General features: G+C 36.1%; 1 protein-coding gene across 1 annotated transcript in view; it reads right to left on the reverse strand.

Moving 5' to 3' along the window:
* The window catches only part of PTPRD (protein tyrosine phosphatase, receptor type D), a 350,584-nt gene that overhangs the window by 266,276 nt on the left and 66,255 nt on the right, over window positions 1-18,053 (reverse strand). Inside the window, exon 2 of the mRNA XM_017808222.1 lies at window positions 14,113-14,280. Within this exon, the coding sequence (XP_017663711.1) occupies window positions 14,113-14,197 (85 nt within the window). The 5' untranslated portion in view covers window positions 14,198-14,280. The remainder of the gene's footprint in view (window positions 1-14,112; window positions 14,281-18,053) is intronic.

The raw sequence follows: 18,053 nt of genomic DNA on the forward strand, positions 1-18,053 counted from the left end.
CTCGTATGAACAATGTTTCAAACCCATCACTGCCTTTGGGGGCCTTCAATGGACTCACTCCAGCACGTCCATATCTCTCTTGTATTGAGAAGCCTAACAGTGGACCCAGCAGCCCAGATGCACCCTACCAGTGCTGAGTAGTAGAGAGGGATCTTCTTGTTCCTGGAAGATATCGGCCTTCTTTCCCACAAGGTCACATCACTGATTTATGATTAACTTTTTGTCAACCAGAACTCCTAGGACCTTTTCTGTCAGGCTGTTTTTCCAGCTGGTCAGACTCCAGCGTTCAAGGGGTTGTTCCTCCCCAGCTGCAGGGCTTGCCACTTTCCTTTCTTGAACCTCATGAGGCTCCTGTCAGTCCATTTTTCTATTCTGCCCAGGTCCCTTGAAACAGTACTTTGTGCACAGCTTTGATAAAATATATTACTTAAAGAAACAAATATGAGAAATTCTCCATTTTATTTCCCTAATGAACCTAAGGGCTAATGTCAATCTGAAGTATATACAAATGAATCCCCAAGGAAATGCAAAGAAAGGTTACTGTGAATATTCAGACACAGATTAATGGAACAGTTGTTAGAATTTTAGCAAGAAGTCTCCAAAACTCATGAACTGCTTTATTTACAAGAAGCTTCAAGGATAGAATCACAGACTCATTTAGGTTGGAAAAGACACTAAGAACAATGAGTCTAAAACTTAACCCAACACTGCCAAGTACACCACAAATTATATTCCTAAATACCACATCTACACATCACTTAAATACTCCCAAGGATGATGACCCAACCACTTCTCTGGATAGTCTGTTACAGTGCTTGATAACCCTTTTGGTGAAGAAATTTTTCCTAATATCTTAGATATCTTGCTTGAAATAAAATTGCCAACTCTGTCATGTAAGCCTGAGAAATCAGCCACTGCCAATGATGTAGTTTTCAAAAGATCACCATTTTGATTCAGTTCTAGCTGTTCAGTATGAGCTGAAGAGTTGTTTGAGCAGTACTAGCTCATACAATATTAGCTGATACAGTATTAACTGATACACTGCTATCTGACAAAAAGTACTAGAAACAAATTTTCAGTCACTGAATTTGGTACACAGACTCAAAATTATTATTCAGAATATGGACAGGTCAATGTTCAATCTGGTATTATCAAAGCAAAATATTAACCATTTTGCACCCAAAATACTTTTATTGAAATACACGTCCACAAGAAAAAGACCTACACAAACCCATGAGCAATGAAAATTAATTGTTAAAAAATCCAGCCAGATCTCTACAATGAACTCAGTTACATGGTTCATTATCCAGCATTAATTAGCTACAGTCAGCTTGGTATTGTCTCTCATTTTTCAGTGAGGAGACACACATAAGATGTAGTTTGTCTGAAAGCATAATAATGGGCTCAGTTAACCCTTTACGACTGCTGTTCATGTCAGAGTGCTGTGCATTGACTTCATGCCTCTCGACAGCACAACTGCTACAAACGAAGAACTGCATTAAGAACTGAAATGGCAGCTCTTAGGGGATCAAGCAGGAAAGCACTAAGCTTTATTGTTTGTTAGCAAGGGATAAGTGCCAATCATTTAATAGCCTAATTAAGATAATGAACAACAGCAAGTCTACGATCAATTAGGTTTATCCAAACTTTCTATTTTTAGGGTAGGACCCTGAGAACTACATTCTTCTTACAGAGAGTTTGTGTGAAGGACGTGATACTTAAGTACAAGAAAAACTGCAACAGAATCAATGAAACATAGAGGTTGCATTAAAATTTTAAAAAAAGAATGCAGAGAAGAAAAAACACCAAACAAAACAAAACTTTGCCATAATAACAATTCTACAGATCCCACAGTTTAGTAAACTGGGAAAATATGTTACATTTTAGTAAAATGACAATTCTTAAAATTCTTTGCAGAAAATGTTTTGGTTTTTTTTTTTAACATAAGGAAAGAAACAGAATACCTGTGCACAATTACATTTCCTTTTGAAAAGGTCTAGACAGATGAAAAATTAGTTTGGCTTCTTATGTGCCATTAATTAGAGATCACCCTTTTTTCACTGAAAGTACTGAAAGATCAGCAGAAAAAAAGTCTTGTCTGTTTGACTGCCTGTTTGATCATACAACACAGATACCACCAAAAGGATCTTTGTGATTTCTGGTAACATTCTGGTCAAGTAAAATATCGAAAATCAGAAAAATTCATTCCCATTTGCATATGAGGAAAGCAAAGAGCCTACTGCTTAAGCCTTTTGTTGTAATGCTACTTTACTGACCTCTAATGAGGTTCTGCAACTTAAATTAAATTTCTTTGGTGAATTTTTCAGTCTGTTATTCCCACATGGCTGCTCCAGCTTTGTTTCTACTTAGTGATGCACAACTGACAACATTTCTGTACCAGATTTCATGGACATTTATGAAAACTGGTGCATATTTTTGACATTAGGAGAGGAGTGAGGAAGCTAGCAGGAGAAAGAATAGAACCAGCTGAAGTGGAAATGGAAAGCACAGGAAAAGGTAGAAGGATATGGGAAATCTGAATTGTTTCACTAACAGGGAGGAGACTCACAGCACAGCTGTAAGATCGGTATTACCCTCTGTTACAGAACATAACTGGTGAAGTTGAGGCATGGCATGTTGCTCGGCTCTGCAGGTACACGAAAATCCTTCTGCATTCCACCCAGGCCAGCAGAAGAGTATGTCGTCAAAGCAAAACGGATGCCTTCTCAAAGCAGAAAATATCTCCCTCTTCTCCAGTCAGAATGCACTCCAGCTCTGCCTGAAGGAAACTGGGCCACAGATTGTAAGCGAAAAATCACCCAGTACTGCGGGTGTAAGAGAGTACACCTGTTGCCCTAAAGGTCATGCAGAACTTGGGGCTGAGTACTCAGATTGTGACAAAAAAAAAGAAGGTTACCAGAGAATCAACACTATTTTAAGACCATACATTCTGCTGACTTTGTGCAACTTAGGGTATTTTGTCAGAAAAAGGAAAATGCACTGACTATCAGAGAAATTCTCCACATATCTTTAAAAGCCTTTTACATAGGAGCACTACTAGAGTGGTGATATTTAAATTACCCTAAGATAAATTCTACAGTTAAATGCCATTTGTGATTTCATTTCTTATTCACCTCCAAATCATCTCTATGTTAAATGTCTTTCTGGACCATGTCTGCATTCTAAAGGGGAAAAAAAAATTATTAGAGTGTAACTTCCCCTGAAAGAAATCTTTACTGTTGCAATCAGAAATTAGTATCACTGAAATATTTTTCTTGGAGCTGAAGATCTTTTCTAAAACCAATCTCAAAGTATTTGAGTATACATGAAATCAGCATATGGTATGAAATATTACCATTTTTTTCTGAATCAGTTCTCAGAAACAAATTACAGTAGCCTTCTAAAATAATTGGTCTTTATTTATGAGATCCTGGTGGCTGTAGTACTACTGTATGGTGAAAGACATCAGCTTTCCTTCGAATTGCGCACTACCTGCCCTGCACTTTCCTAGAAGTGTTCTCCCAAACAGCAAGAAATGTTTGACTACCTTAATTAATAACTTCTTTTTCTTCAAAAAGAAAATATGAAAGCTATTAAAATTTATCTGTAATGTCTGAATATACTTGAGTAAAGCAAAGAAATACAAATAAGGATTATTAATCTATGTCCTAAAAGTTAGCTTCAGATCAGGTACCAGGGTGACTGTGGTGAAAAGAACATAAGAAACAATACTCCTTTGAAGACAGTCTCCATATAGATCCTCCTCTTGCCTATCATCAGACGTCAAAGAAATATTATTTTTGAGATTGACCTACGCACAACAGATAGTAGCCCTTTCTGTTTCAAGATATTGATAGCTCGAGCAGAAGAGTTTCTACATAAAACTGGCAGTTGCAGTTCTACGTTCCGTTCAACACCTAAGAAGTAAACAGCAATACAATTAAGAAAATACTAATATGAAATTAGAAAAAATTTGGCTTGTTGATGTGAGAAAGATTTTAAGGGCCACACATCTGACACATTAAAAACTGAGAGGTGTAGATCTGATCCTCTTAAATTAGAGACCCTTTTTTTTACTCTCACTGATCCTTCAAATGCTTTCTTTGTAAAATGGAAAGACATGACAGATCTATTAACATCAAAGAAATCCAAACTCTTGATCTTCAGAGTCTGAGAGTAGTGCATGCTTTCCCCCAAGGTTAAAGTGTATTTTGCAATAAGATACTGAACTATGTACTCAAAGATAAGAAAAAAATGCACACACACACAAAAAAATCAGAGGCTAAAGACTTGGCAGATCTACTCACTGGCAGAAATGAATATATTTTAACACAGGCATTTACAAACTCTCTGTTAAACAAGTGCACATATTAGAAAGGAACCCATGCAAAAATACTGTTCTATGCCACACTGAAAAGAAGGTTTGATGCATTCTAGACAAAAGATGGACTTTTCTGGCTATTAAATGGGTAAACAAATCAAACCATCCTGCTGCACGTGGGGAAATGAGAATAATTTGGCTGGAAGTTCTAATATTTTCATATAAATAAAATCTACAAATTTTATTCACATATTCCAACTTCTGTAATTCAAAGCAAATACACAAATTCATGGGNATTCACATTTATTCAGAAGGAAAAAATGAAGAAGAAAATTGAAAGAGCATTCAAAATGCATTTATTAGTATTTAGCAGTAAATGTAAGTTTTATCGCTTTGAGAAGAAATGTTCCTTTTTTTTTATTTTATATCCTACACTTGATGCATGAAAAATCCAGAATTAAGAATCAGGTTTATCAAGGCTTTAGCTGCTGTTCAACTGTCTATACATAACCTACCAGTTATCTAAATTGAGATCAATCACGAATTGTCACAAGGTTTTCAAGACACCAAATGAGCTCCTACTCTGTGTAGGTACTGAGCTACTGTCAAATAGTATATAACAGAAAAGTTTTCTAGAGACTTTCTGCCTTGGGAAAATCCCTCACATTTTTCACCTAAAATTAAAAGCTATTTTTAATATACTCATGTTATCCACACCATTATACCTATGACTCTGCAAAGCACTTCATTTTATTGTACTGTTTTTATAAGTCAATAATTCATGAGTCAAAACCAGCACTGAGCTACTACGTAAAATGCAAATAATCAATCTAAAAGAATCATGTTCAATTAACTTAAAATTTTAATAAATGTCTTTATTAACAAATTTATCTTTAATTAGTGCACTGCAAATTGCAAATTATTTTAAAGTAATTTAAATTAATTCTTTATGAGATATTTGATTTTAAAAGCAACTATACACTGTTCATATTTTAAAGAAAAATCTTATCCATTTTATCTTAAAAGCTGGACTTATGAGTAGATAAAATGTCATCTTCCTGAGATGTTGTAGGATCTTTCTGAGTTGTAGTTTACCTCTAATTTTTTAGGATGCATACATCTTTAAGATGTTACAACCTTTAAGTCACTTTCATCAGACCACAGATATTGAAAAAGGTCAGAGAACATGTTACACTTCTTAATATGAACAGTATGTCTGGAAATGAAGGTTTATAAAAAAAAAAAAAAGTAACTAGGATTTTCCACTAATGTACTTTACCTGTGAACTGTAAAGCATCAGAACACATCCTGTAAAATAATTCTAATCCTTGTGCCTCCTGCCCCACAGCAACACACACACTCTCTCTCTCACACACACACACAGAGCTGGCATATGTGTGTTCTCTGACAACTGTAACAGTCATGTTGTCATTTTCCAATATTATAAAATGCATTTGCTTAAATGCTTGCCATTGCCTTTCACTTCACTTCCTAGTTTTCAATTATATCAAATTGTGATATAATTGTGATATAGTGAGATACACGAATCCCTAAATCAGCTTCTCTGGAAAAATTACAGCGTGGCTAAACAGCAGTGAACAATGCCTGTTCTTTATGTATTTCTGAGTCTGAGATCACAAAGCAAATGCCTTATTAGGACACACTAAGTCTTTGTAGTCTGCCACCACTCTCCAGCAGTGTCAAGAGAAGGTGCTATCTGGGCACATTAGCCTGGGCAATTTTTGTGAGGTCCATTCTCTTCATATGCCTAAGCATATTAAAGCTGGAATTCCTGTTTGGTCTTTTAGTACTAATTTGCAGACCTACTGTACACGGACTTTTAAAGTTCTTTAAAACTGTAGATACTGTCTGCCTCCACAAAACCCAAGAGTAAATTCCATTTTTTACTGCTTTTAATCAGTCTTCTACTAAGTTCCCCAAACACCGCAGTTCTATTATTACGGGTAGGTGGATATCCATTCTGTTTTCACTCTATTCTCTACCCTGCAGAACTCAGCCGCAATCCCCACAACCCATCTACATAATCTCTTCTTGAAAATGGAAGAGCCTCAGCCTTCTCAGTCCCTTCTCACGTGGCAGTTGTTCCGTCCCCTGGACCATTCGAGTTGTCACTGTACGCATCTTATCTCATCCAGTTGTATTTTCCTGAGACAGGTATATCAGACTGTATTCTAGTATGAAAGACGTGGATGCACTAAAGTTTATATAATTTCCAGTAATCTCCTCCTCTCCCTTATTTCCTCAGACAGAATTACCCATAGATTTAATACTAGTTTTTTTACATTAAAAAAGAAAAAAACCCCAACAACAACAACAAAAACCCCTGAATGCTCCTTGTCACTTCTGTAATGAGTCTAGATAGAATCCTGCTTACTGTCTATAAAATGCATCAAATCTGAATCTGAGAATATTCAGATATATAGTAGCAAACTGACATTTAAGGACTCTGTTACAGTAGTTACAATGTAATTATCCCAACAAGCCACTAGATTACAATTAAATTCTTCTCAAATTTTTTGAGCAAAATCATCTATTGCAATCTCCATTTTCTCAGAAGAAAATATGTATCTATCAGCTGAAATAAGCCTTCAGTTTTATAAACAAACTTATTACGAAAGATGATAAAGCATTTTCCTAATCCTGAATCTAAGTCTTTCTTTTCCTTGTATTTTCTCCAGTTTGACACTAAACATTATAGAATGAGAAACCAGGACTAGACTTACACTGCATTATTATTATCCTCACTATGACCATATATGCAGGGTTGTCTTTCTAATCCCATTCATCCTCTTGCTTTTCAATCAAAAGATGTTAGACCCTACAGCCTCATCTAAACACAAGGAACTTTTTTACATCAAAAAATAATTACATTTAAAGATACTACTCTCTTTCAGGCTGTTAAAATGTGTGCTGTTTTACTAGAACATGAGACCAATTGACTATTTTTCTTTCTAATCCAGAAATCATCTGTCAACATTCTCAACAATTATTTTATAGATTTTTCTGAAGTGTATGTGAAATCATTTGAGGAAAAAGATGACCCAGGTGGAACCGTCCTGGAATGCCCATACCTCCTTAACCCTCACTGCCAGAATAAGTTTCTTGTTGCTCTCCCTTGTTGTTTCTGCCTCCTTCACAATTGCATGTGCCAAAATAAAATCAACAGCAGTGGAAGCTCTCTTCCATCCATGCTGCTACTGAAATAGAAAGCACAGAGAGCTTTACAAACTAATTTAAAAATCAGCTCTTAAGCAGAAACTGGAACAAAAACTCTATCCCCTCAAGTTTCACAGACATATTTAGGGGAAGAATTTCTATCCCAACATAACACATTTTAAACTTCTCTTGAATTCTCTTCCTGAAAAAAGCCTTGTTAGGAAAAGGCTCCCAAAATTTAGTTTTTGTAAGGAACTTGAGAATGTGGTATGCATTGTGAAATTCTGTTATCTGCTACTACCATATCCAGTGTTGTTTACAGTCATCTCCCAGAATTTCTTGTAAACTGAAATGACCACATGCCACACATTTTTATTTCTCCTTGTATGAGTAATTTCAAATTTTGCCTTTTATCAATATATTCAATTATACAACATAAACTCTGTAATCAACAATTCTAGTCATTTCTCTTGTAACACGTACCCTACAGTTTTGTGTGATTCAGTGAAAGCCACAGTAACAATTTGCACACCAACTTTACGTTTAAACCTATTTTATAGCAATTTAAAGTCAAAATGTAACATTATGCTTCACATTGCTACCTTTACAAGGAAGCAGTAAAATCAATTTAGTTTGCATCAACAAAAATTCATTTAAAAAACTGTGCATATTCACAAAAATTTGAAAGGATTAAATTAAAAAATATTTACTTAATTATTTTGAACAAATATTGCTTCGAGCAGACACTACTTAAGACAGAAAGACCCTATACATCAGTTACTTTGGGGGGAGGGAGTTTACTGAAAGAGAGGGTGGACAACAGTGAATGCTGATCTTCCTATATATGTTCAGATATTTATAATTTGCTAAAGATGTTGTCAGAAATTCACTACTGAAGCAGATGCTGCTACTCAAGATTCTATCTCCATTTCAGCCAGTGACAATTAAACCTCAGACAGGGGGTAAAAATACTTTGAAACACCACAGCAGTTGTTCTACTGTGTGAATATAATCTAAAACAATCTAAAATTTTTTTATTGCTGTTTCTCCTTTCTTTTTCCCTAAGAATTTCCCTATATCAAGACTATGATATGTACTTCTAGTAAACTTCTAAAGTATATAGACATGTTCTTAAGCAATCTAGCAGACAGACACACCGGAGTTCAGTGACAGTTCTGACACAGGAATATTAATGACCCACATTCCTTTATCTGCCAGTGGTCATTACTGATGCTGCAGGGAATTATACACAGCGAGATAACTACCCATACAGTAGTTTCTCCAGAAACACTTTCTGTTAAAAGACAACATTAATCTAAATAATGTGGGTTTTTCCAACTCTATAAGGCCATTAAATACAGTTCCCTTATCTATATTTCTTGGTGTCCGGAAAGATGGGAGAGCCTGAATTTTCTGACTCTGTTTTACACTCCAGAAAATTCAAAAGATGTAAGCCTTTCATACCTGGGGGAACTTCATTGCCTCTACAGTCACCTACAGGTGGAACTGCCAGGGCTTTAAGGCTTCTCAGAACTCCACAGCCCAGAACTCATCTCTGTTCACTGCTCTGGTTTTGGGAGGCAGAGGCCACCAACTACCTAAATTAACAACAGCTGTGAAAGAGACACAGCAGTAATCTTCAAAGTTGCAGAGATGAACAAAGAACCATTCTGCAGTTGTTCTTCAAACCCCTGTTAATTCTAACTCTACATTTTACAAAATACACACAAATCTTTTGTTCATATTACATTCAAAATGCTTAGTTATGTACAGATACACGTTTTTAACAATTATGTGAACTGAAAAATTTTAGTCCTGAAGCAGCTCACAATTTTGCTATTAATAATTTACGGCAGTGAAACAGATATGGTGGTAGTTATGGCTACTCTTAGAATTAAATTAATAAAATTTTCTTCAGTGTAAGAACTTGAATAATAAGGGTTGGATATACCCTGGTTTATGCAAAAAGCTGTATTATCTGTAGTTTTTGCAACTAGGTTGGTATGTTTCGAATTATCACACAATGTTTTCACTTTCCCTGATTCTTCATCTCAACTTCATCTCAACTATCGCATTTATTCCAAAGGCTTCACTTTGCTGCAGAGTAAAATGAATATATATGGAATGGTTTGTTATAACTAGCTGTCCCATTTTTCCCTAAAACTAAAACTTTTGAGAACTGAAGAGTAATCTACTTGACATATGTTAATATTATATTTAACAAGTCCAATATAAAATTACTCTCACAGTAGAATATATGAATTTTCATCAAATCAACCAAAAAATGTCCTAGGGTTGAACTTAAGAGAGCATATAAAAAATCCTTAAAAAAAAGAACATAAAATTGGAAGCTTTTTTTCTTCCCAAAAAAAGCTCCATATTTCAACTGTCCTGCATACATCACCATTATTGAAAGAAAGAGCAATGTAAACAAAGGGATGCATCTTAAGCAAAATACAAAAATATACTGACAAAGAACAGAAACATTTGATCATTAGATTTTTCTTGCTGCTGACCATAATAAATGCAATAATTTAAATTATCTGTTCAAAGATGTTGGAGTTTAAATATAAATTTAATATAAAACAAATTTAGTCCTAGTTATCAAGGGCACATGTGCAAAAATAGTAAATAAATCCACATTGGGTTTGCCTGCATGTAGTGTTTATGAAGCTATTCTGGAATAGGGGGTTTTTTGTGTGTGTAAACCGTGTATGTCCACTTGCAAGACTTATTAGAATTGCTTTCTATAAGTTAATTACTTCAAAAGGTCTGTCTAGGGTAGTTTAGTGTTGTAGACAATGCTTAGAAACAAAATTTCAATGTGGACTGCGTGAATGTGTTTTAGCTTGTTGAAGAATACAAAAATTTTTTAAAGGGAAAGAGAAGCATTAGCAGGGAAAAACACAAGTGTTCCTTAAAAAGCAAAATGAAAAAAAAAAAAACAAACAAGTAAAAAACCAAAAAAATATAGAGGAAAAACTGGTTTCACCAATACTAAACTACTGTCTTTAAATACTATTTCAATAAGAATTTGTCTCGATCACCCCAACATCTGTTATCTGTAATCACTGTCCTGCCAGAACTATTTTAGCCCTTCATGATCCTGGTGTAGAGAAAACAGCATGATGGTAACTAAAACATATGCATTAGCAGCCAGAGAGAAAACTAAGCGTTATTCACATTTTAAACAACTGGGAATGGAAACAATATACAACAAATGTATTGTTTGCGGTTAGTATTTCTGTTTGCTCTTGTATAGTCAACTGCAAACACTTCTGCTGAAGGAAGAAAGAATTGTCGCTTCTCTTCTAAAACAGCATCTCAAAAGAAGTATCATCAGAGCAGAAACTATGTAACCAAGAATGAAGGAAAAGCATTAAATAGAGAAAATGACTGGAATGCAGCAGAGAATTTTGAATCAGGTCTTTCTCAGGGTGGAAAAGGAACAGGATGCACAAGAATGAACTTAATTACTAAAATGCAGGAGGTCTATCTGCAGAAAAATATTTTATTCTATTAATACAAATTAGACTCCTAATTTTCAAAACTAGGATACTAGGAAAGACCAGGAGTAACCCTTTTAGAAGCATTTTATATTTCATATATTTCTTCAAGCTCAGTGATTAACTTGACATTTGGGAAGGTCATAAGGAGGTAACAGTATACTATATTAGATAGTCTGAAAAGAAATAGTCATGTATGAGTCTCTGAAACATACATGCTTCTTGTTATCAAACAGACATACCTGCAGAAAGCTTCTAGAAAGTTACTTTTCTGCTAATTCTCTTAGAAAATACGAAAAAGCATACTTTTCTTGTGATAAACAAAGCTATATTACTAATATATCAGTAGATGTGGTGAAGCATTGCCTTAACATGGTTGCCATCTACACCACTGAGAACAAGGCACTCAAAGAAAAATACTGTAAACTAGCAGACTGCAGTTCCAAAAAAAAAAGACAAACATTTTCTTTCCTCAGCTAAAGCGTTTTCCTCCTTCTCACAGAAGCTACAAATACCAAACATAAAAGAGGGTTCTAAAACCTCACGATTCTTGAGATTTTCACTTCTAATCCTTACAAGTAACACTTCATATTAGTAACAAGAAAAGGTAGAAGAGCTAAGGTAATTTTAGCACCTTTCAGTTTAGCTTACTTCGCTCAGTCAAGCATAAGTTTAGTTTACAGATAAACAGTAAGAATCAAATATTGTTTGCACACATTAAGTGGCACACTGCGATCATCTAGTCCACCAGGGAAGCTGGACTTCCATCCTGTATCCCTTGAAGGGACTATAGGAGAGTTTATCAGCCCACGCCACCACATTTCAGAGGCTGGGGTCTTTCACAAAACAAAGATACCTCATTCCGTTCCTCAACTTGTGAAGGTTTTATGTAAACACAAAAGTTCTAAGGGCAACCTCTTCAACAGCATTAAGCCAGCTTGATACTTGGATCCCACTCACAGTGATTTCACAGTGAGACTGGAAGAGTATGGGTTCCTTACCCATTTGCAATTACTCTAGAAAGTGTACAATGCAGTCTCAATGTCAGGATATACCTTTTCTTCTGCAGTACCTTGATGTTAGCAAAAGAAAAATTATGAGAAAAAAAAAAAAAGGACAGCATGGCCTGCCTTTACATGGCGACAGAGAAAAAAATTGACAACTGTTTTGTTCTCTTTGTCTCACCTTCTGTGTCCTCTCCCCACTAAAAGGAAGTAACACGGTCCTGCCACTCTTTCTGAGAAGTTCAAGAAGAGCACTAGACAAAAGTAGGGTCTGGGACCCTTTTAGAAAGAGCTAAACAAAGAGGAGCAAAAGTATCTGCAAGAGCAGAGGGCAGACCAACTCCAGCACAGCAGGAATTTTTCTTCAAGTGAGAAAGGCTAAATATGGAAGAAGACACATCTTTCTGTATTTCTACACATAGAAGGCTCATGGATGCTGTCCTATCTCTCACCTAGGCCATAAAATAAATACATCTGTGGAGATTCAGCATATCTTCCAAATAAAGTATGGTGTGTGACTCTACTGTGACTCTCAAAGAAAATGGTAAAATAGAATAACATTAATTTACAACTCACAATAAAAATGCAATATTAAGTGGAGTCACATAAACACATATATGACACACAATTTAATTTGTACCATATAATGTATACCATTTGTATGTATGTATATAATTATCTAAGCAGTTTAAAAGCCTGTGCATATTAAATACTTCAGAATCATAGTCTCATTCTGAGAGTAACACTCACAAAAGATGATCTTTGTGCATCTTACAACTTTTAAAATAGGTGGAATACAACAACTGCAAAACCATCCAACATATGGGCCACTTCCCAATTAATTATTTGCTGGCTAAAGTGTTAAAATGTCCTTGGCTTCACCTTAGACACAATCATCCCAGCTGGTCATTATCTATCTGGAAAGGGGCCAAAGAATCTCAGCTGCCAGTACTGAAAAAACATGTATGTTTTGTTCTTTTTTTCCCCCATTTACTTCGCTTTCATACAGCTACACTTAAAAAGACGGAAGTCTTATTATGCATGAAACGAAAAAGATTTTGTATCTATTTTATTGCTGTAACACAGTATACCTGGAGCACAGGCAATAAGTGGAGTGATCAGGAACTCTTCAATACACATTTACTGAGAACTGATTCATTCAACCTTACTAACAATATTTCTTTTATTCTATGTTCCTACTTAATATGGGTGTGATAAAACACAGAAGTCCTCTAAAGACAGAGCTAGAACAAAGTTATCGATTGATCATGTATCTGCATATAGTCAGGAAGATTCAATAGGAAAAATATCCCTCAATCAAGTGAATATTAACAGTCAGCTTGTAGCAAACATAACAGTTAGTTTGCAGTAAACTGCAGACCAACAGGTGGAAAGCAAATGGCTTTTCACATTTGCACATTACTTCTGCAAGAAGCCATAGGACAGCTGAGAGAAGGAAAACATGTAATCAAGGCAGACCTAATGATTTCCTAATTAAAAAAAAGATATTATCTTCTCATTAATAGATGAACTAATTGACCAAAATCCAACAGCTTCCCCTCAATACAAGTAAACATAGGTGCCTTTCCTCACTGAACTGTCGCAGGTTTAGGCCAGCCACTAAGTTGTCAGTTCTGCTTGATTTGTTTGGATACTGTACTTTGTGACAGCTGTCGGAAATAATACATTAGAACAGCTGTTGTGGCAGTTACAAAGGAACTGGAATTTTAATTGGACTGGATATTAATTGGGAGTGGGATTTTTTTTAACCAAAATAAAAAAACAGTTATTCAAAGAATTACAGAAATCTTTAAGGTATTTGACCAATGTCTAGTAATCAAGGTTGGTCTCTGTTTTAACCATGTAACTTTGTGGAAATGGTCTCCACCACCTTAGCATGAACCATTAGATGCTTAAGAAAAGGGGAATTAAGAAGAAAAATCATATGGAAGTCGCATAAACAATCCTTTGCAAACACTGGTTGTGATATTTTTTAAGAATTACTCAAAAGGAAACTCATTCCTAGACTCTTAGTAACCACCAGGTGAAAACAAAACTATTCATCATGGCCAGAACCTAAGCCCAAATGAATTAATAAGCTTACTTTCAGCATCAGCACACAGTAGCAAGCACAGGAGCACCACCACTGGCCTGACTACGTGCATCATCCGACAGCTTGGCACCAGCATGCTTTAGCAGCCTTGTTCTCACTGGCTTAGAAGCCACTGCGAGTCTGTCCGGTCTGAAATTTCAGATGAAGTACTTTCAGAGCCTGTGAAAAGATAAAAATAGAATTAGAAAGAATAGGACAGAGTTTTTCTTTTTTTTTTTTTTTTTCCAAAGCATTCACAATTTGAGGCAATAAAATTTTAAAAGACAAATAGTAAGGCAAAAGGAAAAAGAAACACAATCCATTTCAGGCTACTGATATATATTAGTACAGTACTGATATACAAGGTACAGTATATGTTAGCACTGTTCCAAAGTATTTCTCAGTGCACCTTTACCACCATAATCAAGCACCTGTCACATCCTGATTCTTTAGTTGCATTCAACAGCACCTTCTGAACCACAGGAACTGATGGTGTTGATGAAGTTTAAGTATAATACATCACTGGAATACTCATGTTGCAAGAAGGGAATCAAAGTGGATTAAAGATCCATAATAAATCCACATGCAAGGACAATACTGGGAGTTGATGCCCTGGCATTTGGTAGGAATAACACAGCAAAATCTGCTTCATGAGATATTCTGCTTCATATTGCATAGTTCAACAACTTTCAAAGGTTAAAATTCCTGTCATGATTTCCTGAATTATGCCTAAAAGAAAAACAGAAATCCAGCACTGAATAAAGAGCTGATATTCCAATTCAATTAATTTCATTTATTATGATGCATAATTGAATATGATATACTGGAAGCACTACAGCTCAAGCACATGACTTGAAAAAACAATGTCTCATTCCTGTCCAAATTTGCCACACTAACAGAAATTAAGGAATATAAAAATATTTTCCCCTCAGACAGGTAATACTAGACATATCCCTTATCAGCCTGACATTGTCACTAAAATAACATGAAATGCAATCATACCTTCTGAAGGATCTGCAACATATAAGCTTTGTCAATTTGAAATTACCTTCATTACTACACAAGTGGTTTCCATGCAGTAAAAACAAAAACAAAGAAGGCAGAGAAAAAAGTATACTAATTATCATTCCACTAAATAGATCTTACAGATTTGTGGGTGGCATAAAGAGCCCATCTTCAGTACAGTGCAATGCTCAAAAGAATTTACTCAAGGAAGAAAAGACATGAGCAGCTGGCAGAAATCTATGCCCGTTACGAATCTCTTTTGTAAAACTATCATTTGTATCAGCTACTGCCATCAAAAAATACCAGCCTAAGAAATCTTCATAGCAAAATGCTAAAGGCATCAGCTCCCCCCTTTCATTGCTACCATCTTCATGCCAGCATTTCAAATGACAGCAAAGTCCATGAGACACCAGTCCTGTCGGACTCAATTTGTGTCTGTGCAGGCTCTGTATCAGAGCCAACTGCTATGTAATGATTCCAATGCTATCACAAAGATGTAGTTGTATGAAACGTACTTTCAAGGAAGAGGTGATTTATATTTTGCTTCTTCTGGACCGTAGGAGTTACAGGGGAGCCCCGAGCTATCTCTAAAGGCAGCTCACTTGTGAATCAAACTATCTTTTCATTAGCACACAAACACACTAGCTGATGTGTGAAGGTGAATGGAACTAAGTACTCCCCAACTCCTTTTAGGGGAGAAAGAGGAGAGGAAATGATGCTGATAATTAATAAGAGGAGCACAGAAGGGGACAAAAATGGTGACCTCAAAGGTACTTGTTTTACACAACGGTCTTTTAATGGGACACTGGAGATTATTTTCATACATTTCAAGACTCCCATCAAAATACTAAATGTGGTGTCTAATAGAAAACATATTATTGTCTGCTTGGGGAAAAAGGAAGAATTCTAAAAATCTCATGATCTTGATATGTCAATATGCATTTATCCCCTAAGAGCAGCAAAGGAGGGGATGTATCACAAAACCTGGCAACTAAAAGGTTGAGAAGAAAAAGGTGGGGTTTTTTATTATTCCATTCTCTCATTCTAAATGCACATACAACCACTTGGGAATACTGCACTCATTGTCTCTGCTTTGAAGGTAATATTCATTATCAGTCAGATCATAAAAATGAAAGCCCTCAGTACTTCGTTTCTTTGATGCTTCTGATTGTCATAGCTGTAGCTAACCTGATAAACACACTAAAGTTTCCAGGAGACCTTTTGCCGGTTGTCTTCCCTCTTGGCCTGCTTAGGCCTCCACAGCAAACTTCTAGTATTTTAGGTCAAATAAAGAGAAGCACCTAAGTAAAGACGGTAGGTGAAGATACACTGTTAATGGAGGCACGCAGATGATGAGCTGATAACACTAGAAAGAAGTAAGCCAAGAGACATTTAGGTCCTACCAAAGTTCTCCATACAAGTCTGCCTCAGCTTTACCTACAAAAAACCCCCAGCCTTCAGACAGAGATCCTACTACTGACAACTGTATAAACATTGACATTAATAATCATGTTGTATGTATGTCTCTGGGCCCCCTGGTGGTCTAGTGGTTAGGATGCAATGCTCTCACCGCTGCGGCCCAGGTTTGATTCCCGGTCAGGGGACTTTCCTGGGCAGATGGAGCTCGTTCAGCCCTGTAAGGCCATCCATCTAAGAGAAGGTCACTCTAAACAAATCTACATCCTGAGACCCTCACTGCCACCGTCCAAGCTCGCTTGGCCCCGGCAGATGAACCTCAGGATTAAAGGGTGGGCTCAGTTCAGCGCACGCTGTGTCTCACCTAAAAAATCCACTGCGCAGGCTGGAAGGGTAAAAGACCTTTCCCAAATCTTCGTTCATGAAGACTGGCCATGAATGAATGTATGTCTGTACTTGGCTTATTCGTGCAAACCGACTTGGAGATGCAATTCCTTACAAGGACTAAACGCAATTATCAGGACAATTATCAACTTTCAAATCAAGCCACCTTAATAGTTCCAAAGTGAAATGCTCATCTAAAGCCTTATTAATTATTAAATGACGTAATTCCTTCTCTTTTCACTTTCCTCCTGACCCCAGTGGTTTGTTACATTCAGTGTGTGGTACCAAAGACAGTGAAAACACAAATAGCATTTGCAGCACCAGGTTATACTAGCCTTGTCATCAGAGGACCAATAATTGCCTTGCAGAATTAATCCAGAGTGAGGTGCTCGATTACCAGACCATGTTAAAACATTCACACTGCACCAGTGTACAGAAAGATGGTGCTTCTCCTTGGTAGGAGATCACGACTACAGAGACATCAACAGCTATTTGAAAAAAAAACAAACCTCTCTTTCTGAAGCTTTAATAAAAGCTGTTCTAATTTTAGGATAAGTACTGCATAACTGCTGTATTAAATAATCAAAAATGACTCTTCCAATATCTCTAAAAGAGTTATCTATGAAACTAGGTAGTATATCTAACAATAACATGTAAGTAAGTAAGAGGATAGATTTTTCCTGATTAGTATTATCTATTAATAGGATCAATAAAAGTGCAGATGTGCAGCTTCCCACTGTTCAATGCAGACACAAAAAAGAATTCTCCTTAGTATGAGCACAGCAGATGATAGTACCTGGGCATGAGCACTTGCAACAATTATCCTCAAAGGGATAAACTGGGTGAATCAAACATCTGAACACCAGAATGCTTCCCTGCTGTCTGTTTATGTTAGTAGCAAAAATAATCTTTTAGGTGCTACCACAGTACTCAGGAGATGGTCCTGGCTTCAAGACAGTTACAGGAAATATGCACACCTAGAGGCAAATCTTAGAAGCAAAAGTAAAAAAAGGTAAATACTAATTTTATTTTTCTGCTTGCTTTTCCATGCCTCCATGTGCATGTAAATGCTTGATAACACAGAAATTCAAGATGTCTCAGAAAAGACACAAATTAAAAAAGAACTCACAGCAGAGGTAGGGATGCAC

The sequence above is a fragment of the Lepidothrix coronata genome, unplaced genomic scaffold, assembly GCF_001604755.1.
Source record: "Lepidothrix coronata isolate B3197 unplaced genomic scaffold, Lepidothrix_coronata-1.0 Scaffold22, whole genome shotgun sequence".
NCBI lineage: Eukaryota > Metazoa > Chordata > Aves > Passeriformes > Pipridae > Lepidothrix > Lepidothrix coronata.